At 38.5% G+C, this 23,660-nt stretch overlaps 1 protein-coding gene across 1 annotated transcript in view; it reads right to left on the reverse strand.

The window, feature by feature from the left end:
- Window positions 1–1,303: 1,303 nt before the first annotated feature.
- LIPC (lipase C, hepatic type) overlaps window positions 1,304–23,660 on the reverse strand; it is a 55,356-nt gene continuing 32,999 nt past the window's right edge. Inside the window, exons 3-10 of the mRNA XM_014874012.2 lie at window positions 17,389–17,576; window positions 15,654–15,833; window positions 13,306–13,423; window positions 11,116–11,349; window positions 9,498–9,740; window positions 5,510–5,630; window positions 4,608–4,826; window positions 1,304–2,430 (exon numbers count right to left, since the gene is read on the reverse strand). Coding sequence (XP_014729498.2) covers window positions 2,325–2,430; window positions 4,608–4,826; window positions 5,510–5,630; window positions 9,498–9,740; window positions 11,116–11,349; window positions 13,306–13,423; window positions 15,654–15,833; window positions 17,389–17,576 — 1,409 coding nt within the window. The 3' untranslated portion in view covers window positions 1,304–2,324. The remainder of the gene's footprint in view (window positions 2,431–4,607; window positions 4,827–5,509; window positions 5,631–9,497; window positions 9,741–11,115; window positions 11,350–13,305; window positions 13,424–15,653; window positions 15,834–17,388; window positions 17,577–23,660) is intronic.

The raw sequence follows: 23,660 nt of genomic DNA on the forward strand, positions 1-23,660 counted from the left end.
TCTCTTGCTCTGTCATCCTTCAACGTCTAAAAAAGGCTTTGTTTGAGTAGAGGTAGGATTTTGTTCAGAAAGCTTACAAAATTCACAGCTTAGAAAGTTGGTGATAACTGATGTAAATGCAATTTCAATGACAGTATTTAATTATTCTCTAAATCGAAAACTATTTTATAAAAAAAGAAAACGCTGAAACAGAAGTAAGTGGCAGGTCTTTAGCATTTTGCAGAAGCAGCAATTCAATTCTAGAAACAATCTAGTCCTGCCTAATTTAAGTTAGCCACACATACTTCTCTTTGTTTACTCTCATTTTCCATTGTGCTCTGGAAAACTAAAACGGCCACATTGACATTTGTTCCTTGCTTGTTATTCTGCAGGACATGGTCCTTTTTAACTTCATGCCCCTAAAAATGCTGTCACTGGCTCTCTAGCAATTGTGTCTCTCCAGTGGATTATAGCTACTGCAAATGTAAAAAATCAACCAAACAAAAGGCCTCGGTGCTTACCTAACTCAGATACTTTTGGCTGAAATTCCCTTCTGTGTATGCTCCTGATTTGACTCAGCTATTGTACTTAAGCAATTGATTCTTACACAAAAACAGAACATATTACAGAGCTCTCATACAATAATTATGTTGCAAAATTTAAATATTTGAGATAACAACTTGAAGCATGAAATTAATCACTTAAATTGGAATTTTTGACACAGAAGGTGAAAATACTTTTGTGTTTAAAAAACCAGGTTGCTTCATTGAACAAAATCTTTCAAGTCACAAATCTTTGTTTTCAGTGAGGAACTAAGGATTCTTTTGCATGGCATTTGTATTTAAATAGATAAATATTTATCTAATCAAGATGTTACTCCTAGGAGCCATTTTAAATATTGGAACAGCTTCTGGAATGTACATATCAGGGTGGACAACAATTCTCGTTTGAGATCTGAGTATGCTTCAGTTCCTGTAGTTGTAGTTTGTGAGCCTTTCTGATTCTGTATTGAATATTCCTATTCATTTAAAAGGATGGTAGTTATTGAAAAGAGCTTGTAAAAGATGTTAATATTCTGAATGGCTGGCAGAGATCTCTGCATTCAATATCTGATCACTGTTCACTGCTTGCAGGATCTGCTCAACTTGTTCATTTGTCAGGCTATCTAAATGAATCCCACTTTATTACTGATAACATCTAGATATTTTGATTCAGAATTCCCTGCAATATCTTGGTATTAAGAATATGCTTTGCTTCAGGTCTTAGCAGTTTCTTGCACATTTTTTACCACTTAGAGAACATTCAACATAAACTACATTCAAAATTCAGAGTTCAAGAAACCTTAATTTTTAATTAATCTTGTGCTTAGCATTAAAGTGACAAATGAATACATATATATTGATTTGTTTCAGTATGCACAAACCAGAGAATAAACACAATCTGAGACAATGTGGTTTTTGTTGTTCATATTCTGACATGGGAAACAAGGGAATTGTATATGTTTGACCTTACAAAATTTGTTTTTATGCTCTGAAGGTGTTTGAGGGTTTAACCATTTTCATTTATTCTAGCAGTTTCAAGTCACACCAAAATCTGGCATACAGAAATTTAGAATCAAAAAATCTCAGACCTTACCTGAATGGATAAATATTATGTAAATACAAAAATTAACTGAACTTAGTTGTGCCAGAATTTTGTGTAGTATACTAAGTATCATTAAAATAATTAAATTGCTAGTAATTTAAATCAGTTCTTTAATTAGTTAAATAGCAAGGCATTTTCAAAGAGAACAAAGTTTATTATAGAATTTCTAGATTGTACTATTATTGGGGTTTTAATTTGGTTATTACAACATTTTATAATTTTATGTCTATTTGGTAGTCTTTTCTTTTATGAACTATTTAACTCTCCCTTCATTAGCAAATAATTTAGCCAAGTTTTAACTGATAGTTGTAGCTATTAGGTTTCATAGTATTTACTGGGAAACAAAATTTCTTTTTTCCCCTTACATCCAATAAAATTAAGTTTTTCAAAAGCTTACTGAAATTATTTTTTCAAATATTTTTTTTTATTTCTGGTGAGCTGATTTTTTTCAGATTTTAAACAGTTGAAAATTGACAGTTGCCTTGATGAAGCTGTTTATTGATCATTTGCAGAGTATGCTCCTAGATGAACAAAGTGCATATTTCAGCTGTCAGATGACAAAAATTAAATATCCTAATGTATTTTTTCACCATCTCTGAAACTGCTAGGATATTTGATGCTGTCAATTTCTAAAATTTACATTTACTAGATGTACCATAGTTTGACTACTTTGGTGAGGAGTTGCCTTTTTGTGTTCTTGCTCATTTTCTGTTTTGTCTCGGGAAGAGATCGTCACACCTCACAAATGTCTTCTCTTGGGATGGATGAAGGTGAAAGTTGTCAATGCTTTGAGGGCAAAATGTATTTCTGGAAAGAAAAGACAGCATGAGAGCATAACGTTGGTTAGAAAACATCATGTTAGTTAGACTCTCCCATTCTTTAGCCAGTTCTTATGATGTCTTTTACAGAAAGGTGTATTTCTGTTTTTACAGGCTTGTGAGGAAAGAGTTGTATCTGCCTGCCAGACTCGGTCCAGAGAAGAGGAGCAGGCAGAGTGCATTGTGCCTCTGTCTCCCTGGTGTCACTGGGCATGTTCTCCACAGCACACCCTCACTGTCACTTGGGCTTTAGTGTCAGTGGGGCACTGGCATTGTTCCAGCTCTTGCTGTTACCACCACGGTTGCCCTATCGGGGCTGCTGGAATACTGATATTTAGCTGGGAGGTTGCTGAAAATCACCTATGTATGATAACTGATTGTAGGATGCTAACATCAGCAACTGCATATGCTACAGAAATATTTGAAACTAAATGTTGGAATCTGTTATTTTATTGCTCATAATAGTCTGTTTGTTAATTGCTTTTTAAGTTTATGCTGTTACATCTCAAGTCTTTGCCATTAGATAATCTAACAAAGCAACTTTCATCGTGTGTACAAAGATCACAAACATCTGGAGGTAGAGATACCTAGAGATAAAATATTGTCAACTGTTCAAATGTTTGAGAAAGCACAAGAGAAGTCAAAATACATTTCATGTTTACTACCTTTTTTAATTATTGACTTTCCAAAATTGCTAATTCTGCAATACATGATGTCTGGTCTTCTGAGGAAGGCAGAACTCCAGGTTTTTTTTTTGTTTTTTTTTTTTTTTGAAGAAAATACTTTTCCATGAGTGTCCTTTGTTTCTTCTTTTAGAACCATCTAATAATCTTTCATTCTCCCTCTAAACATTAATGCAGTAATTCAATGATAACTGAATGTCACTGCCCAGATTGCAAAGAACAAAACCCAGCACATAATCAGCGTCCACTAAAAGCTTGGCACAAAGTGCTTCCACTTGCAGCAAAAAAACTCCTAAGGAGCATTAACTACCTGCAGATATCAGCATTATTTTTTGTCAGTATAAGTGCCCCCCTCACTTAACAATTTCCTAGATAAGGAAAGCAGTACATCAGCTGTAATTGGCTTGTGCCTGGTTACTGGCACAGCTGCATTGGACAAGAACTTCCTGATTAGGAAAATGACTTCTCACCTTCATACCTTTTATCTCAAGGTACAGGCACCTGCACTTGAACAGAGCTCCCTAGTTTGCAATGTATGCTTTGCTTTAATTTGCTTTGCCAGCTAGGTCAGTACTTATTTTGGGTCATGACTTCTAAAATAGCAGGAGATGTTAGAGAAACTCCTTTTATTTTAATGGCAGGAGCACGTGCCAATTGCCAGGTTAGGAAAACACCTCCAAAATACATTTTTAGGAGGATTCAACCTAGGAGAATATGATCCTTCCTCTGCCCCCCAGCACACACAGACTGTCTTATGAAATGTCTCTTTAAATTGTCTAACTTGTTTTTTGTGTCAATATTAAGGAGATGCAGCTCTGCCAATAAGAGTTGTTCTGCAGGAATTCTGCACCAGTTGTGGTGGTTAAGAAAGGGAATGTACCACGGAAAAATTGCCTTCTAAGACTGAGCCTCAGTTACAAGGTAAGGTGTGCTTTTCTCATTAGCCTTAATTAAACTGCTCAGTTGAAATTTCTCAAAGGATTAAAGCAGTGAGAATCATTATGAGATTTTTTTTCTGTCTTCTGGCTGAAATTTCTCTGCATAGTAGACAGTTTCAAATGTGTTGTTAGCATTGCTGTATGTAGAAAACAAGGCTGCTCAGACTTGGTGATCCAGTTTCAGAGCAATAAATAGAGGAAAGAAGAACACCCAAAATAATCAGAAGACTGTGTAGTAGAGCACATGATCCTTCTGATGAGTGTTTTCAAGAATGGTGATGCTGAGTTTCTCTAGGAAGTAGGTATTGAAAGTCAAATAATTAAGATTCAGCATATTTTTTGTAAGTAGGAATCTGAATATTTTATGATGTTAACATTGGAATCATCATTTATCTCACATAGTATCTTGTTTCATTGAAATTTCATATGCAGTGAGGTGCTTACATCCATTGGTATGACTGCTGGGGCTTGGATGCTTGTATTTGAACTGGGGTAACCTGAGTGCCAAACACCTGTGCTGTTACTGAGTCTCTCATGACACTTACTTTTGCTGTGTTTCCCCTGCTTTCACTCTTATTGCCTTCACTATAAGTCCTGGTCGACGGGTGCCTTTTGTCCATGGTATTATGGTTTGAAACGTGTCCCAGATATTTTCCCAAACTGGAGTTCCTTCCCATTTGAACTTGATCATTACAAGGTCACCGATATCAGTGTCCAGGGTGATGAGAAAGGAGTAGGTTTTATTCCCAGTAATACCTTCGACTCTACAGAAAACAAGATGAGAATAATGCTGTCTTAATTATTATGAATTAAAGTGAAAAAAATTGGATTTTTTTTCCCCTGAAGACCAGAGAAAGAACTGTTTCCTTCTCCAGGACAAAACATTAATATATCAAGAACGTTCTTTCTCCATGTGCAAAAAAGTGATGAAATATGACAACATGCTAGGAAAGAAGCAGAAGTGGCAGAAACTTGAACAGCTGATAAAGCAGTATGGTTTCTAACAGCAAAAGAAAAGGTGTCCCATAACAGCATCCATGTTACAACTTCTGCCTGCTAGAGCAAATGCTGACCCACACTCTTGCTTTTGCTTTTGTTAATACAGATAATAAATATCCAAAATTCTTTATCTTAATTACAGCTGATTTTTTCATTTGTGTTTTAATTGATTTCACCTCCCTGTCTTGGCCGTGAGATGGACTAAAGTAAGTGGACAGAAAGCTTTTCAAATTTGCTGTTTGTTTTCTAACAATTTTTTTTCTGCACAAACTGTATCATCATTGTAAGAACTTGTTACTTTCAGGGAGTATGAGTGAAGAGAGGAATTCACTAAATTTCACTTAGCTGTGCTAAACCATTTCCCTCATAGCATGGCTGTCAATGTGATATGATATTACAAATTGACATCTTTTGTCACATGCACAATTGCATGTGATATAGTACTCACAGTGGGATGTGCAGGTTTTTAGCATCCTTCTTGGTCCCTGCCAGAGACATGGTGAAAGCTGGGCCTATTGGCTTGTCTTGGATTTCATTGATGATGTGGATCTTGAACTGATAATGATACACTGTAGGAAGGAAGAATTTGCAAACAGTGGCAAAAAGAATGGTCAAAGAATCAATAGGTTTCTAGGGCAAAATAATTTTGCCTTTCAGAGCAGAAAGTTGACAGTTATTCCATTTTTTTTTTTTCCAACTAATTTGTTGAAATTAAAACATTGTCATCTTTTCTGGTTGGTGCTGTGCTGTATAATCTGTTAGCACTGAGGCCCTGTTGCTTTATTTAAAGGATGGAGAAAAAGGTAATGTGTTGTGTTTTGTTTTGGGATAAAATATTCTTCCATGGGAAATATTTTAGCTTTGTGAAGTTTAATAGTCAGAATTTCTGGCAAGCCCTCTATCTAGTGACCAGGCAAATCCTTGTGACTGGGCATGACTAGAGATGTATGACACCGATCAAAGACCTTATGCAATGTGGTCAGGCTGTTTCTCTGATCAACTGGAAAATTGCCCTGCAAAACAGATGACTCACAAACTTTCCTTGACTGCATAATGATATGTTGTGCTTAACACACATCTGTTAACAATGTCATTAATGCTTTAAGGTCTGGGGAGTTTCTAGAACACCGTTTAGGAAAGTCTGAACTGGGTATTGTCAGCGTGAAAAATGCCTAAGAAGGAATCAGTTTGATATTTTGTAAATTACGAAAAAAGAAAACCCCAACAACATACATTTCGAGCATGTACATACAGATACTGTCAGCTACATTTGAATGTCCAGAACTTTTCTATCTGCTCATTCTTCCAGCAACCTTCTAGACAAAAGGGATAGATATGAAGGAACATTATTGCATGCTAGTTTTTGAGTACAGCCTCTTTACCCACTTCAGTCTTTACTACATGTGAGAATGGCTCCCTATACTGCTAACGGAATCATCTTCTTATGCATATGCACAGTTTTTTGGTTTTGGTTGGTTGGTTTTTTCTGCAGCTCAGAGTGCTTATGATGTAAAGTATTTCCTGGAACAGCTGTATCCTTTTGTTGTTTTATAGTTGTTGTATGTTAGTGAACAATGTATTTTCTTTTGAAAATGTATCCCTCAGTAGAAAACAAAATGCTGTTTCTGTGCCACAAACTTGATGGGGACAAAGGCAGAGAGGGTTGTTTACAGATCACTTTTATAACTAATCTATCTTTCTCTGGGTTTTCTCTCTATGTAAAAACTGAATTTCAGTATATGATCAGACACAGCCTAAGGTTTTCCTGTGATTATGGTGCTTACTTTAAGGAAAAATCATATAAAAACGCAGGGTCATCACAGCTTTATTATAAATGCTAACTTATGTGTAACAAACTGGGGGTTTTGTTTGAGCTGGATTGATGTATGCTCCAGAATATAATGACATTAACTTGAAAATTAAATTATAGATTTTGTGAAGAGAGAGAGGATTGTGAAGTGTAATGTTGAGTTTCTCAAATTTCTTCTGTTTGTGCTTCTCACATGACCTTCAAACATTTTTTTAAAAAAGGATTACAAAGATGACTTTGTAAGCACCTTCCTACAGTTGCCATTTTGTTTGGGAACTTTTGTGAAAGATCATTGTCTGGGGTACTTTTATCCACATACATGCCAAGGATGTTTTTTTATACAAAGCCAGTTCTAAGCATAAAAATGCAACATGTTTAATTGAAATCGAAGCCAATAGGACAGAGATATTTTAGCCCAAACTGAAACTAGCTCCATATGCAGAGAGGAGGACAGCACAGTGATCACATCTCCGTGCCCGGGTGTGGGAGCAGCAGGTAGCACATCCCCAGAGCCCGTCATTCTCTGATTCTGGTGAGAAACCTGACCCTGGCTATGCTGGAGCAAGATAAATCAGGAACTACATGCAGCCTCTGGAGTTTTAAAATCTACTCCAAGTAGATTCCTGAGCCATTTAAACAGTATTAAGAAGAAATTCAGCAGGTTCAGCTGCTCTAAGTATCATGCAGGGCTGCGCAGATCCCTCTGGAGTCATCACTGAATATTTCACACCTGTGCTAGTGGAAGACTGTCAAAATGATTTTAAAAGTACCTGAATTTTTGTTGGGTTTTGTTTTGGTAGCCGGGCACTATGGGGAGACAAGTTGTACGATGCAAGCAGCCTTTTAAAGCCTTTCTCCCCATCCCTACAGCGAGAGCCTTCAGTGTTCGTGGCGGAGTACACGAACATGCGAAGCGCTTCCCAACCCCACGGCCCAGGGCGAGGGGCAGGCGGGAACGGAGAGCTCCGGCAGGAGGGAGGCCCCGGCCTGCACAGCCCCGGCCTGGCACAGCCCCGGCACAGCCCTTGCAGCCGGTGCGGGGTGCGGAACTCCCGTGGCCGGGGCTGTGTCGGGGCTGGAAAGGCAGCGCCTCCGCCTGAGGGGAGTCTCCTCTGGGTGTGGGTGTGTGGGTGTGTGTGGGTGTGTGTGTGTGGGTGTGGGTGGGTGTGGGTGTGGGTGGGTGTGGGTGTGGGTGTGGGTGTGTGTGGGTGTGTGGGGGGGGTGTGTGTGGGTGTGTGTGGGTGTGGGTGTGTGTGTTGGTGTGTGTGGGTGTGTGTTGGTGTGTGTGGGTGTGTGTGTGTGGGGGGGGTGTGGGTGTGTGTGGGTGTGTGTGGGTGTGGGGGTGTGTGTGGGTGTGTGTGGGTGTGGGGGGGGGTGTGTGTGGGTGTGTGTGGGTGTGGGGGGGGTGTGTGTGGGTGTGTGTGGGTGTGTGTGGGTGTGGGTGTGTGTGTTGGTGTGTGTGGGTGTGTGTTGGTGTGTGTGGGTGTGTGTGGGGGGGGGTGTGGGTGTGTGTGGGTGTGTGTGTGGGGGGGGGGTGTGGGTGTGTGTGGGTGTGGGGGTGTGTGTGGGTGTGTGGAGGGGGGTGTGCGTGGGGGGGGGGGTGTGTGTGGGTGTGTGTGTGGGGGGGTGTGTGTGTGTGTGTGTGTGTGTAGGGGGGTGTGGGTGTGTGGGTGTGTGTGGGTGTGTGTGGGTGTGTGTGTGTGGGGGGGGGGGTGTGGGTGTGTGTGTGGGCAGTGCCCGTGGCCCAGCCCAGCCCGGCCCGGCCCGGCCGCCCCCGGCGCTCGCTGCTCCCCACACGCCTCATGGCAGCCGGGGGAGGAGCGGGTGAGGAGGAGAGCGGGCGAGTGCAGGAGCCCATGCACTGACAGCCCCTCGGAAGGGCATTGTCCCACATCGTCCTGCTTGTTCTCGCTTTAAAATGTACGTAAACCTTCCCAGCGGCAAGGGAAAGTCAGCAGCAGTGGGCTCTCAGCTGAGTGCAATGGAGACTGGTAGGAATGCCCTGCGTCCCCTGGCAGGCCGTGGCCTCTTTATCTGCTCATACAGCTAAAAATCCACACTGACCCGGCAAAGTAATGTAGTAGAGCTAAAGCCAGATTGCCAGTCTTAATTGTAGTGCTACAGCTCAGCCTTGCAAAAGTCCGTGCTATTCTGTTGTCTGTCTATTGTTTGAAAAGTGGTAATTTATATGTAATTTCATAGTCTAATTGTAGATAAAATTTGGGCAAATGTGGAACAGGATGTTTTACAGGCCTCCCAGAGTAATTATGCTGCTTTTTTTTTTTTGGCTTGGCTGTATGCCTGAGTGTGTTACAACAAACCTGCACAGTCCAGTTGTAGGAAAATCCTGCAGGTCAGATCCCCGGGCATCTGCAAGCCCTTGGCTCCACAGCTCGCCTGGGGCAAGCATGCAGTGAGTGTGCTTTTTCCCACAGAAATACAAGAGCCAGGATTTTGATGAAAGGGCATCAAGATGGCCTACTGGGATTCTCACTTGTCTCAGCAAATTGATTATTCTCACATATTTTATAAGCTTTAATGAATGAGTAAATCGCATCACAAATCTTAGGCTCCTGTCTTCCACTTTGTGATCAATCTGGACACTGTAAAAAATATTCCCACAAACCTTTGAAGGGCATATGCGCTCTTGTTTTCAGAAAGAGTTGTCTGCTTTTGGGCAGCCTTTCCTCCCTGATATTGTAGCCCAGGGTGTTACACCGGTTCTTCTTACAGCTGAGGCACAGTCCTTTGTTGAAAGTGTTGATGTCATTGCACCAGTAAGCTGTGCTTTGCTTGTCCTTGTGCAGCAGAGAGTCGATGAACAAGTGAACTGACCTCTCATGGGCACATTTCACAGTCTGAGTGATGCCTGAAAAAATGCAACAACAAAATTTTACATGCCTTTATTTCTTTTTGCCATTTCAACTGCAGAGAAGTACTGTTGCCAACTACAAATCTATGTTATTGTTCCCCCCACACACCCCTAGCCTTTGCATCATAGTTTTGCCTCAGAATTCGTACATCGTAGCAATTTGACTTCTGGGATCATTCAAAAATAGAATGGCTGAACTTCCATGATAATAAACTTAAATAATTTTCTGCTTAAACTTCTCTAGCCTGACTGTATCAGACTGTAAATATGAACCTTGATTTCATTGTTCTGGCTGATTTTGTCAATAGAAAATACAACCTGTGTTGATGTGCAGCCTTTCAGATTGTGCCACAATAATGACAGTAGTCTTATTCTGAATTGCTGAACACTCTTGGATTTTGGATGCTTAGGCAACAATACCATATTTTGTCCCTAACAGACTGACAGACTCTTATGTTGAATTGAATTTTTCTTGCAGTTACTACTTGGAAAAAAGGAGCAAAAATTTTATTGAACGCAATAAAAAATATTAAATAGGTCTGATATTATGAGAAGTATCTTTTTGTTTTTTAAGTGCCATCAAATTACGAAAATTATTTTGTGCAAATAGGATGTATTACAGTGGACTGCTTTATACATCTGTTGATAAGCTTCAAGCTGATGCTTGGTTTCATGTTTGTCACGATTTATCTTCTAACAGGTAAGGCCCAGATTTAGGCATTGTGTGATGGTAGTTGAGAAATACTTCTGCAATGCCATGTGCTGGGTGAGCAGGGCTCTTTGGGGATTTCCAGTGAAAGCTCCTGGTTGTCACTGCACATCAGGACCTCTTTCAGTATCTTTCACCTATTTCTCTATACATTTATGTTCAAGTACATTGGAATTCAGCTTCTATAAATAAAAGCCAGCCTGGAACACTGGCAGTCAGGTCCTAGAGAGAGTGTCATCTGTGCTGCCAAAGGACATGGAATTGGGAAAAGGTGAACTGAGGAGGTGAGTAGTACAGACCTGTGTTTTATTTTATTTGAAATAATTAATGGCACATTAGACAAATCTGGCTTAATTAGAATAAATTTTCTTCTCTCCCCTACTGCTGAAACAAATACCATTAAATTATTCAGAGGTGCTTGACAGCAGGATGCTCATGGCCTCATTTTCAGGAGTGCTAGGCAGCTCAATTCCTCACTGGAGTCAGTAAAACCAATGTGAACTCAAGACATGTAAAAATCAGATAACTGATCTCTAAACAAGAAAATACCCTGCATATCAGGAGTGATAATAATAACACTTAGATGCTCTTTAAGACCACAGTTACGCAGTTTCCCAGACAGACTCAGTACAGCTGCCCCCACTCTGTGCCGTCGGTTCTTACCAGCGATCCCGAATTGTGCAATGTGATTGTACACATGCAGGATGTGACAGCCCGGCTGGAAGGTGCCTCCGTTGGGATAAAAGTCAAAATGAGCCACAGGCTGCTTGATGCCGACACTTAGGCCCATGTGCTGTTTAGTGAAGGTATGAATAGCATCTACAAAGTTTGCATCATCTGGAGATAAACGGTCTGTTGGTGACATCCCTTCAAACAAGGGACCAGCAGGGTCAAGGCCTGCAATAAAGGCAAATAATCCCATTGTCACACACTGCAGAAGGACTGTTCTACTGCTGTAAGTATGTTATAAATGTCTGGAAACAGGCAGCACCTGGTACTTTACAAGGTCTTTCTTTGATGGAAACAATGAGAACGCTTGTCCCACAGAGGGTACATGGTTACACCTAAAGCAAACACAGGCACTGCTACAAACACTAACTGGGACCTGCACAAGGACACAGGGCCAGGGACAGCTGTGTTTGTTAGAGACAAACTGTGCTTGCTGCCAGTGTCACTTGAGAGACCTTTACCTAATTTTGTTCTTTCAAACTCTAGTGGTTGTGTGTTTCAGAGGCTTTGGAAGATACCAGTCCCACAGCAAAGTTGACTTTTAACCCACATTTGGGACCTGAAACTTTCTAAAGCTCCACTTTTTGCTTAAAAGCCCTATATGTCTGCTAGATTTTGTTTATAATTCTTCAGCTTAAAAAATCTTCAAGGGAGATTATTACAGTATTCAGAGAAATAATACTCTGCTTAAGGAGTCTTGCTGATTTTTGTTTTCTGGACTTTTTTGCATGGTGCTCTTCTTGGTTGGAATTGATTTAGGAAGAGAACTTTGTGCTTAGTTTTAAGCTGCATTCAGCTTTGAGGACAAGCTTCTAAATTTGATATTCTTCAGTTAGTATGGTGGAATAATATAGTTGCAAAGATATAACCAGACAAGACTAGTAACCCAGGCAACAAGTAGGGAAGTCCCCCAAAGGCATACATTTCTTTTTAGCTTTAATAACTTTTATCACTGTCAATTTTTGGAGCTTATTGTTACTAGTCTGAAAAACTTTTGCTGAAGAATGTATATGGATTTTATAGTAAAAAATATGCTCTAAGTTTTTTTACTTATCCATTTTCAAGGTGTTATAATAAGGTTTGAACAAACAGTGCTGGGGAACTGTCCTTCAAGTCCTTCAGTGCATACACTGGTGTAATATCATGGCACATTTTGTAAAATCAGCTTCTTGGCATGCAGGCACTGCCACAAGAACCAGTTGTGTAAGAGACTGTGGTATGTGGTAATGAATCCAGGATCAGAATTGTGACTTCAAAGTATGTGTATTTGCCTCACTCCTAAGTCTGATTAAAGTAAAATGTTTTCTCTGAAAAATTAAATGTAGCTGATGTGGGTCATATGTCAAATGCACTTCTGTTTTCATTTTGTTTGGGTTTTTTAAGCTGTCGCTGTGCATTAGATGAAGTACTGTATACAGTGTATCAATAATATTATAAATATATTTTCATTACACTCATAATTAGTACAGTTACAAAACATCACAGAAGGTTCAGAATGTCACTAGTCAATCAAGTGTTTGGGTTAACTTTGTTTACTCAAAGCATCTACCAGGGGTACTCTAATGATATGCTTCTTGTAAAATCTAGTCCAGAACTCTCATTTTTGCCACAGGAGAACTGTTTTGAATTCACTATATGGGCACTGTCCCTCAGCTGAAAGCTCAAGCACAGTCAGACAATTTCCTTAATGCATTTTTAAAATTACTAGCTAACAATGAATAATATTTGAATGACTTTGGGTCAAGACAGTGGCCAAAGATCCAAGGTTAGTGGCTAGCATTTGGTTTAAGGTGTTACTGGGAATGGATAAGAGACAAATTTAAGCAACATGAAGCTTGAGGCTTTGGATTTTGATTTCTAGTCCTCATACTTGTGTATTCGTTATGTCATAATTTGGACTGAGGTAGGAAGGATCAAAGATAGAAATGCTATGAGACCTAATTTTCAAAAATATTTTCATTAAGTTTTCTAAATCCAATTTCTAAACCAATGAGATGAAACTTCTAAACTGTGCTGAATATTGCCATTCAACAGCTAATTATCAATATGACCCTGATATGTCAAATATCTTCATAACTTGACTCAGTTGACTGTTATTTTTCTTAAAGGTATTAAGTCTTTTACCTGTAATTCTTCCAATCTTTTTTGTACCAGTGATAAAACTTCCAGCAAATCCTGAAACATGAGCTCCTAGGCTGTACCCAATTAGATGAACATTGCTTCTGGAAAATTGAACAGATTCCTGGAAGATAGTGGCAACTTGATTTAGATGAAGAAATGTGGAAAGTAAACAGTGAAATATCTATTACAAGCTAGGAATACTGTGAATTATAACACAAGAAATTTGTATGTTGATGGTGGTTGAATGAGGTGCATGAATGGAAAACCATCAACTCAGTGGAGATTTTGTTGTTTGTTGCAGCAGTCATTTGATGCACACAGATGTTCACAGCCTTTTGTTTGCAGCATTTGGCTTTCCTATGATTATAAAATGTTGTCTGTTCTTTAACTTCAGGGTAAAACAATCCTCTATAAAAGTGCCTTGGTTTTTTTTGCCTGAGATACAGGCACAAGCCAAACTAAAGGGATCAAAATATTGATCAGACATGTTAAATGATACAGCAATGGTATTTCTTGTACAAAGATGTGTGTCTGATTTGTAACAAATCTATTGAAGCAGAGTTGTGCTTTTTTCTACCTAATCAATGCTATGTACATCTTAAGCATTTCACCTGAGCTGCAAGGCTCAAAGTTTTTCTGCCTGGTAAAGAAAAATGTGGCATATTTTGCTTGCAGGAAAGACAAACCTCGCTTTTAATTTCTTTGTGGATGCTGCCTGTCCCAGTGGAGTGGCTGTGCAGTCTCAGTACCAATCTCTTCTGAAGATGAGGTGAAATTTGGCAGACTTCTTGTGAGAGAGACAGCTTTTAGAAATCACAAGATCTGACCAATTTTCATGTCAGATGATGCTGAAGTAGATGCTATCGAGGCTGTTACTGATCATGCCCTATTAATTCTTGGAATAAGAGCACTAATATTTATTTATTGTTTATTCTTTATTAAAATGTTGTGTGGCACTGCAGATTTTGTTACATCCATTGAGAATCTTTGAAATAATTATCTGCCTGTAAGCAGACAGAAGCATAGCAGAAGGATAGTTGTGGGAGTTGGAATGAAGAGGTTTTAACTGTTAAACTCTGGAGGGGTGCTTCTGAATGCGAGGAACATTTACTGGTTAGATACACCCAATGCTGTGACAATTTATTGTATATTTAAATTCTGTACATTGCAGTACAAGAGTAACTACCTACAATACTGGAGCAAGGATTATTTTATTCAAGCCTTGATTTGTTTGTTGACACTAGAGAAATCACAGAATATCTTTATTGTTGACAATGTGGTGTGTCCTCCTGGGAACTGATCAAAGACCACCATTTGATTCATTCAATAATTAAAGAGCTTCAAAAAATTACTTTAGGCTCCAGCAACTTAAACTGTATTTGATTAAGAGCTCAGGTTTCTTCTAATATCACAATGATTCTTCTAGCCCTGCCATTCCTGCTTATGCCTTTAATGGTATTTGCTACAAACCTTTCAGCTTTGCAGTACATTTCTCTTCCACCTTAGGCCTCACCATATCTAAATAATGTATTTAAAAATTCATTGTCAGGCACAGAAGTCTAATTTCATTTCAAATTAAGTAGCTTAATATTAGAGATTGATACTATAGGAGTTGCTTCGAGTTCCTGATTTGTATGAGTGATACTCACTACTGTTTGCTTTCTGCCTTTTCTTAAATTGTGCTGGAGACCAGTGATCCTCTGCAGACTTGGCTGCAGCCTTTTCAATCCAGCCATGGCCACTGCTTCCCATGTAGCAGAAGTTTTGATAAATAGTCACTGCATTAGTGTGGCTTTGTACTCACTGCTGCCTCCACGTCATCTGCTTTGTGAAGCATGACAGTCCCCTTGAAAGGTCTCCCTTTACATTCCAGATCCCTGAGCCATTATTTTATCCTAATCTTTGGGAAACTACAGCAATAAACAGACACAGTGTGGGGATTGAATTCTGCATTAAAAGTAGAAGATGAGCACAGATAACATAAACTCATTTTCCTGTACTAATGTACATCTTGCAAATGATGATGTCTGCCTGTTTTCTATGTGTGGAACAGTGTCAGCTGCCTACACACATGCTAATGGAAAAGTCAAAGTAGCAGGAAACTATATCACCTCTAAAGATATATAAAAATATTTTCATAAACAAGACCACTTTCTTTTTCCTCTTGCATGTTGAAAGTTTTACAAAGTCATATGAAAGTTTATGGAAGAAAACCTGCACTTGATTAAAGAAACGTGAGTGACTGAAATGAAAGCATTAGCAAGCAGAGTTTTTCAGAAAGGTTGTGGAAGTGTAAGAACAAGTCAATACATCTTTTCTAGAGAAACCTGTGTTGGTGTGGGAGCTCTCACCTCCAGCCACTGCAGGAACTGTGCAATCTCCTGTCCTGTGGTGCGTGTGTTCCGTACGGCAATGGGATAGTGCTGGTGAGCCAGTGTGAGCCAGTCTGCAATGATCACGTTCATTTGGTTATGCTGAGACTTCAGAGCTGCTGCCATTTTCCAAATCCAGCTTTCTAAAATCCCATCCACCTGTTATTATTGAAAAAACCCCAAACAATAAGAAAACCATTGTTACAGGAAAGCAGTCTCTGCCAAATATTTGCTGTGAAAAACATAACGAAAGAAAAACCATAGTATGAACAAGGAGGGATTAATGCTGATAACTAGATTTTAGGGGCTTCAGCCTTCTTCAGTGATGAGAATCTTTAGGTTTTGGTGGACCAAAAAAATTAAGAGTCAATATAATAAGGATATAATAATGTATGTTTTGTAATAAGGACACTTACAAGTGAAAATTATGTTCCCGAATACTTTAAGTCATCTGGAGATAACTGGTAGTACTGGTTAAAAAGACAGAAATGCCCAGGAAATGTCTGATTCCATTCAAGAGCAGGTATCCCTGTAAGTATAAGCTAAAAGAATTGGAGAAGGGAAGCTAGAGGATTGCAGGCCAGCAGGCATTTGTCATCTCTAGGCATTCCATTTTGAAAGCTGCTTGTTTTGTCATTCTTTTTTGACTCCCTGCTTACAATTTTCATGCATCAAAGCATGTTTCTGATTTGATGGACTAGAATCTATTAGATTTAATTGCTAATCGAGTGGTACGTATTTCCTCAATTGATAAAATACCCTTATCTCTTCTAGTGTATTAGAATTTTGGAGTCTCAGGTCTGGGTTTCCACATACACTCCTCTAAGAGCCCAACACCTCTGCAGATTTAGTTAAAGTGAATGATGAACTTCAATAGCAGCAGCTTCAGGCCTGTGGTTTGAGGAGGGTGTAGGTTTTGAAGAAATTTTTCTTTGCAAGTCTTGGCTTTTATTTATTAAGGGAGTTAAATGTATCTCTCTTATTTAAGGGAGTTACACGTGGGGTGTTCAAAGTTCCTCTCTGTATTTGCAGATGTGCAAGAAAGATCCATTGTGCCACCTTATGTGATTCCATTGGTTCTATGAGAATTCAAGGATCTGTTAAAATTACTTATTTTCTTGTCCTACCTTTTCTTTTGTTTCTTTTCCAACTGAGAAGCTGATGAAAAGTCACTCTTAGTATTGGCATGCTTTTGAGAAAGTTTTTTTTTTAATGGTGAATGGTTTTTTACAGTTTAATTGGAAGCAGTTCAGTGATCATTAATGTTGAAGGCTTTGCTTTCAACTGAAGGGGCTTGTGGAGAAGTTCTTTTTAAAGGTGTATCTGTGAGAAAGATGTGGGGACACTGTGGGCACTTTTCAAGAAGTCTGTAAATATTTGGCAGTGAACATATCAGAGAAACGAAACTGTTATTCAGCTCTCCAGGGCATGGCACATTAATTCAGCTACTTGTTCAAGCTCTGCTGGCTTTAAACCAGGGCTGAATTTAATCCCTGGCATGGGAGTCCCATGTGAAAAATTGCTTGTAGACGGTTCCTTCAGAATCTGTTGGGAATATCCACTTTATATTTTTTTCTAGCCATGATAGCTATCAGTGAAATTTATAATCTTTGTATCACAACCTTACTTCTGAAGTTGCTTCTGTAGCATAATGAGAAGGAAAGTATATCAAATCACATGTAATATGAATTAAAAATAAAATGTGAGTTCATACCGACCAGCCGTGGACTATCATCACCAGAGGAAGAGAGGCATTGAAACTGCATTTGTCAAGAGTCTCCAACTGATTAACAAAAATCTGGCAGCTGCCTTCAGCTGTATCTGTATAGAGTCGAAATTTGGTTTCTAAGTTTGGCTGATCTTTCTTTGTTGTAGTGTGTTCACTCTGTGATCCCAGTGCCTCTGAAATGAAATTTATGACAACAGTCATAATAGGAAGGAATTGAAAACCTGAAGAAGTTACTAGTGCAACACATTTTGTAAAACAGTAAATGAGTAAGCTTGGAACTCTTCCTGTGTATAATTGTTGCTTGTTCCAGCTGGGGCTAAGGTGTACATTTTGGGTCAAAAAAGGTGATCTCTTTCAAAGTCTGAGATGGTCTAGATGTGCCTCCGAGTCCCTCTATGTGAGACCCTCTATGTGAACAGTAACAGTTACACAGGAATAGTGATGTGATTGCTATGGGCCTTTATAAATGCATAAGGATTGTAAGATCACAGTACAGGTATTATGACTTGACCATGGAGTGCATACACAGACAGGAACATTCAGAGGCTCTTAACTCTGCAGAGCATTTCTGCTAATGTGCATTTGCTAGTAATTGCTGAACAAGCATCATTACACTAAAATAACCATTTTATTCAGGGTCTCATAACTGCTTAAGAGACCTGGGTGACTGCGGTAACTGCTTAAGACTAATAGGCTACATAATAATTTTTTTTTCCTCTGAAAAGGCAAGATGAACTGTTTTCCTTTTAGTTGTAGTATTTTGGATGATTTTGTTTTTAGGTAAAATAGTTTGGTGCATTTAGGACAGCATTTTCAGAAATGTCTGTTAAGTAAGAAAGTGGAGGCAGTGTGAACTATGGTCTTACAACATCATGAACTTAGAAGGAAAAAACAAAATATAGAGCATTTGCAGAAAAAATAGAGTAAAATAAAGAATCTTACAAATAGCACCTTGTGACCTGCAAGCCTTTCTAGTGAAACTTCAGAATATCTATTTAGCTGCAAGAACTTCGTATAATAAATATTTTTTAAGCTAGAAAAAAATGGCGTTTAGTAGAAGAGAAGATATGATGAACTAGATAAGAAAGAAGTTACAGTTTCTAGTACTGGAGGGCAGACATTTAGATAGGAGGGATTTTACTAATGGAGTTCCTTGGGGACAGTTTTTTGGCTAATTTTATTTTAATATTTCCATTAAAGAAGCAGCAGGAAAGGTATAAGACTGACAAAACATGGGAGTCCCTTGCTAATACTGAGAAGACCAAACCATTAAACGTTAAGAGCTAGATGACAACTTGAAAATATAACAAGAGAAACTGGTGGAAATCTCCTACTATGAAGTGCAGGGTCATACAGTTGATAGGAATTTCTCTATAAATGGGACTCATAAATTGGAACTGACACAAAGATAGTAAAACTTGACTGAAGTAATCAATAACAAAATTGACCATGAGTCACTGCTACTATTTGAGTGTGAGAAAGGAAAACGCCAAGATGCCTTTAGGTAGATGGTTTTGGTAGGAAGAGAGGATGTCATTGTTAACCACACCCAGAACAGGGTGCATAGCTCAGGCACATCTGTGAGATAGATGTGAGGATATTGTGGGCACTTTTCAAATGAAATGGTCAGGGAGGAGGCCTGTGTTTTAATTAGACCCAACAAGTAATGAAATGTTTCTGGAGGTGAAAATCAAATATTTTATTCAATGAGAAGTTAAAATTATCTGTGCTGTAACAGTACTGAAATCAGTTAAATTTTAGTTCTTATTTTTCTTGCATTAAAGTTCCTTAATACAACATTGATATCAGAAAGATTGTACACTTTTTTTTTGGTACATTGAAACTCTTATGTCTGTAGATGTTTTTAGAAAATACCTAAAATCACAGACTATTCATTTCTGTATTGTATCTGCAAATCTGTCCTGGGGTTCTGTGATGTTGTTGTCTTGATGAGATTTTGGTAGTTTACAAGGAACTTGTGATTCATTTACAGGGGAGTCTTTATCCTGCAAATACGTGTTGTGGAATGAAACTCTCACGTTTAAATATCTGCAGTAGCTTCTTGTGATGCACAATGCAAAGAACCCCAAAGTGGAAGTGTACTGGCTTTAGGTCAGACTGTGTTTTTGCCACATCAGTCCTGTTACAAACATATTTCAAGGTTTAATTTCAGTGTAATGGTAAGACATGATAAAACAGTATATTTAATTTGTTTAAGTGAATGGCAGTTCTGGCAAGAAAACTCCAAAACTGACCTGCACTGGATGTGAATTGCTTTCTGTTTGTTGCTAATTATTGTTCATTCCAATGAACAAGCAGTGTTATGTTTCACAGCTGGGAAATATTATTGAAGAAATTTATTCACTCTTGTACAAGAGTTGGAATTTAAAAAGCTTCAAAGTTATAGAAGGTTTGGTTGATTAAATTCGTGGCTTCAGTGTCTCACATTTTCCTTTCAAGATGCTTTTAACTGTCACAGGACTAAGTCTGATCACTTCTCTCTTACAATGTCCACTTTAAAGAATTTCTGTTGGATTTTTTTTCTCTTGCAGAGGACTTAGTTTCTGAAGTAAGTAATATCAGGAAAGGGTGAACCTACATAGAGAACTGAAAATTAGAAAGAGCTTTAATGATGTTGATATTCTTAACATCTGGTTTATTCAGCCTTTGGTGATTAGTCTCTACACAAAAATAAGCATTGTGTTCTATTTTTAGCATGAAAAGAAAAACAAACCAAAAAAAAGTAGCTTGTGCCTGTTCCATTGTACACATCCTTTCTTTGTTTAATGCCTTGTTTTCATTTTCTTTTTGCTCTCAGTGGTTGTGCAATGCAAAGGCGCTTTGTCACTCTGTACTGTTTGTACATACTACAGAAAACAAGTCTGATAAAAAGCAGTTTTCTTTAGGTGCTGGCTGGAAAGTGCTGCAGTGCTTTAATGGCTGAACATTGTTATTCTGGTAAATCTGGGAGAGTGGATTAAAAATACAGCTTGAACTTCTTGGCCGTCAAAAGTGAAAAGTTCCTATAAGATCGGATGTGCTATTCAACAAGGAAGGGCTTCAATCTGTTAATCTGTGTAATGACTTGGAGAAGGAAATAGTGTCTGAAGAGCCTGGCTGCCACAACAGACTCTTGCAGAAAATGTCATACCAGTGACTCAGTGACATGGCCACAGGGAACTGGGGAGTTTCATAGGTCAGTTTGCAAAAACAACACAATTCAACTGCTAAAGATTTTTTTTCATGGTAATTACAGTTAAGTGTGCAGAGATCTCTGAGCCTCCGAAGAGTTTTGCTTTGGAACAATACCAGGTGAGCTGGTTGTTGACTTAATTTCCTTTTTCTCAGAAGATCCTCCTCTGACATGAATTTTTTCAGCAAAGACAATGCAGTGTGGCCACACTGATCTATGTGCTTCCATAAATGACCTTCCCACAGAGCAGTGCAGTAATCATGAGCAAGAAAAGCTCTTGTGAATTCTTGACACTCCAAAGGAGATTCAGCCCTTCACCTTTACTTTGTGTTAATGATGTTTATTAACGATTACTGTGAGGTGCAGTAAAGACCAAAGGCTGGGTTTGTAAACACCACTTCATTGCAGATTCTTGTAAAACGTTTTGGAGTTAGTTTTGGGCAGACAAACCAGAGCATTTTTAGATTTGACCTGAGATAATTATGTTTTCTTATTGAAAAGTAAAATGAAGTGAGATTTCCAGTTGAACAAAAAAAGCAGGTTAATCCAGGAGAGTGACTTGGATTGAATCACCTCAAAAAATAAGAAGGAGTTCCTAAACATGGAATTTTTGAGTCCCTTCTGAAATTTCCAAATGTGATAACACTGCTTTAAACTTGTTAATGAAAACTCTACTGGAAACTAGGCAAAGGTCTACATGCTGTCCAGGGTTTGAAACTATAACTATCCTATGCTTTTCTGGGGGAGAGATCCACAGTCTAAATATATTTATGTATCGTGCCTGATTAGGTATAAAAGTACAGCTACAAAGTATCTGCTTCATAGCACAAAAATTGCCTAAATGTGAAGTAGAGGATGAAGTATAGCAGAACCATCTAATGTTAAAAGCAAAATTTTAGTATTTGCTAAGTCATACACTTTAAATTCATCTTACAGTATAGCGTAAAAATGTTGATAAAATTGGCATTTTCAAGTAAGGAGAGTAGCTTTTCTGCTTAAGAAAAAAAATGTTCAGCATCCTTCTTCCTGTCATGGAACTTGGGTTGAAGAGGATATTTTAGTGGCTCTCACCTAATCCTTAGACAATTGCAAAATTAATTAAGCAAATCTGAACAGTAGTTGTAATCTGGGCTATTGATATGTTAAGGATACATAAAAATCACCCAGGTCAGCATGTGAACACACGCTGCTGTTTCCAGGTTCTGGCTGCCTTGTGACCCCAGCAGCAGCTTCCCTCCATAGTCATGACTGGACTTCTCTGAGCCCTGATAAAACTCCTGCATCTTTTGGGTGGCTTTTCCTGCTTACAGGGAAATGTTTCCAAGAGTACTTATGTAGTGTAATCACATTTCAGTGTCACCAGTATCCAAAATATTGGAGAAAGAACTGACACAACAATTCCCCAGAACCAGAGAAATCTGTTATGAAATTGAGTAAAGGCAGTGATATGTTAATGATTTTTGTTTGAGCCATGGAAAGTGGAATATATCACAGATCCCCTCATTTCCAATAGCAAGATGTTTTTTATCTCTTAAAAGAAGAGCTAGTATCTGGCAGTGTTCAAGTTTCTCATTTTGACAAATAGTTCCTGTAGAGTTTTTCTTTTTACTTGATTTTTATTGTTCCTGTCACTTTAAGGTTTTTGGGTGTCATAAACTAATGGTTGATAATTCCATCTCTTGTAGTTCTTAGGGGAGAACTCTAAAACATGTAATTTTATTTTTGGGGTGGGACAGGGAGAGGGGATCCCAAGTCTTTTTGATTGCTCCAGAGTCTTAGGCAAGATAAAACAGTCAAAACTAAGGTCTGTTGTGCTTAAATTTTTTCATATCCTCATGTAGTTCCTTTGTGTTTTCACTCTCCTTAACTTGCTCACCTTGCCAAATGAAAAGTAGGTATCACTTAGCAAAGAATGAATGGAAAAAAAGCAAGAAAGCAAGAGAAAGCTATGACAATTGGATTAAACATTAGCAGGTCTGGTTAGAAAAAAACATTTTGAAAAAAGCTTCCCTTTCTCTTCAAGTTTAAATGAATGGTGAGATTAGATATGAATAGGTATTAGATGAGTAATTAGATTCTCTATCTGAAAAGTATTCTGAGCTGTCATTTCTGTTTCTCTTGTCCTGTGTGCATGCAGGCATGCCAAAGGTGAGTTAAACTCACCATGAGTGTAGTTTGTACCCAAACAGCCACATAGGGAGAGTAGAGATGATTACCTAACTGTTGTTAGCCCTCTGATAACACACTTTTAACCCTCTGTTGGGAAATCCAAGAGGAGAGCACAGAAAATTGCACCTTTCATACTGAATGTCTTCTCTGTGTCCTGCTTTCAAACCATTCAGACAGTGCTACTGGGAGGTGCCATTAGTGAGTCTTGAACCTGGAGAAGGATGTGTCTAGAAAGAAGCCAATCCAAAATTCACTGGGGCTGGTTCTGAAGTTTGGTTAGTGAGGCAATGGCACCTTGAGTGGAAGGTGTGTGAGATGCCTGGTCAGAAATCAGCTCTGTGCTTATCAGGGACGATTCTGACTGTCTGTGATTGATTACCATTAGAGTGCAGAGGAGATCTTGTTTTCTTTGAAAATCAGACCCTTCCAATGTCTACCAGAATCCAAATTTCAAATTCTTTACTAAGAGATGATTAACACTGGGTTGTTCTGTTCTGCTTTCCCTGGATCTCCCAAGTCTGTGTTCTATATTTACCTGGACTGTTTGCAGGAGGGGTGAGGAATGTGGAAATTTGTTTGTAGATGTATTTATTAGCTACCTTGTTAGAACTGTCAGCAGAGATCTATACCCCTACTACTTTCTGGTTAATTTTATTCAGAATTAATTTCTGGTTGCATAGAATTGGAGAAAGAGAATTTGATGTTTTGTTCAGTAATAGCAGAATCGTGTTTTAAAAAAAAACTTTTAAAAAAAGTTGTTGAAATATTAATAAGGAGTTTAAACTTAGATGATATTTCTCCCTCATTTAAAAAAATTATGATGCTTCCTAAATGAAAATTAATTTGAAAAAATACCCAGTATTGCATTCATAGCAATATAAAACAACTGTAAAAT

The sequence above is a fragment of the Sturnus vulgaris genome, chromosome 13, assembly GCF_052056855.1.
Source record: "Sturnus vulgaris isolate bStuVul1 chromosome 13, bStuVul1.hap1, whole genome shotgun sequence".
Classification (NCBI taxonomy): Eukaryota; Metazoa; Chordata; class Aves; order Passeriformes; family Sturnidae; genus Sturnus; species Sturnus vulgaris.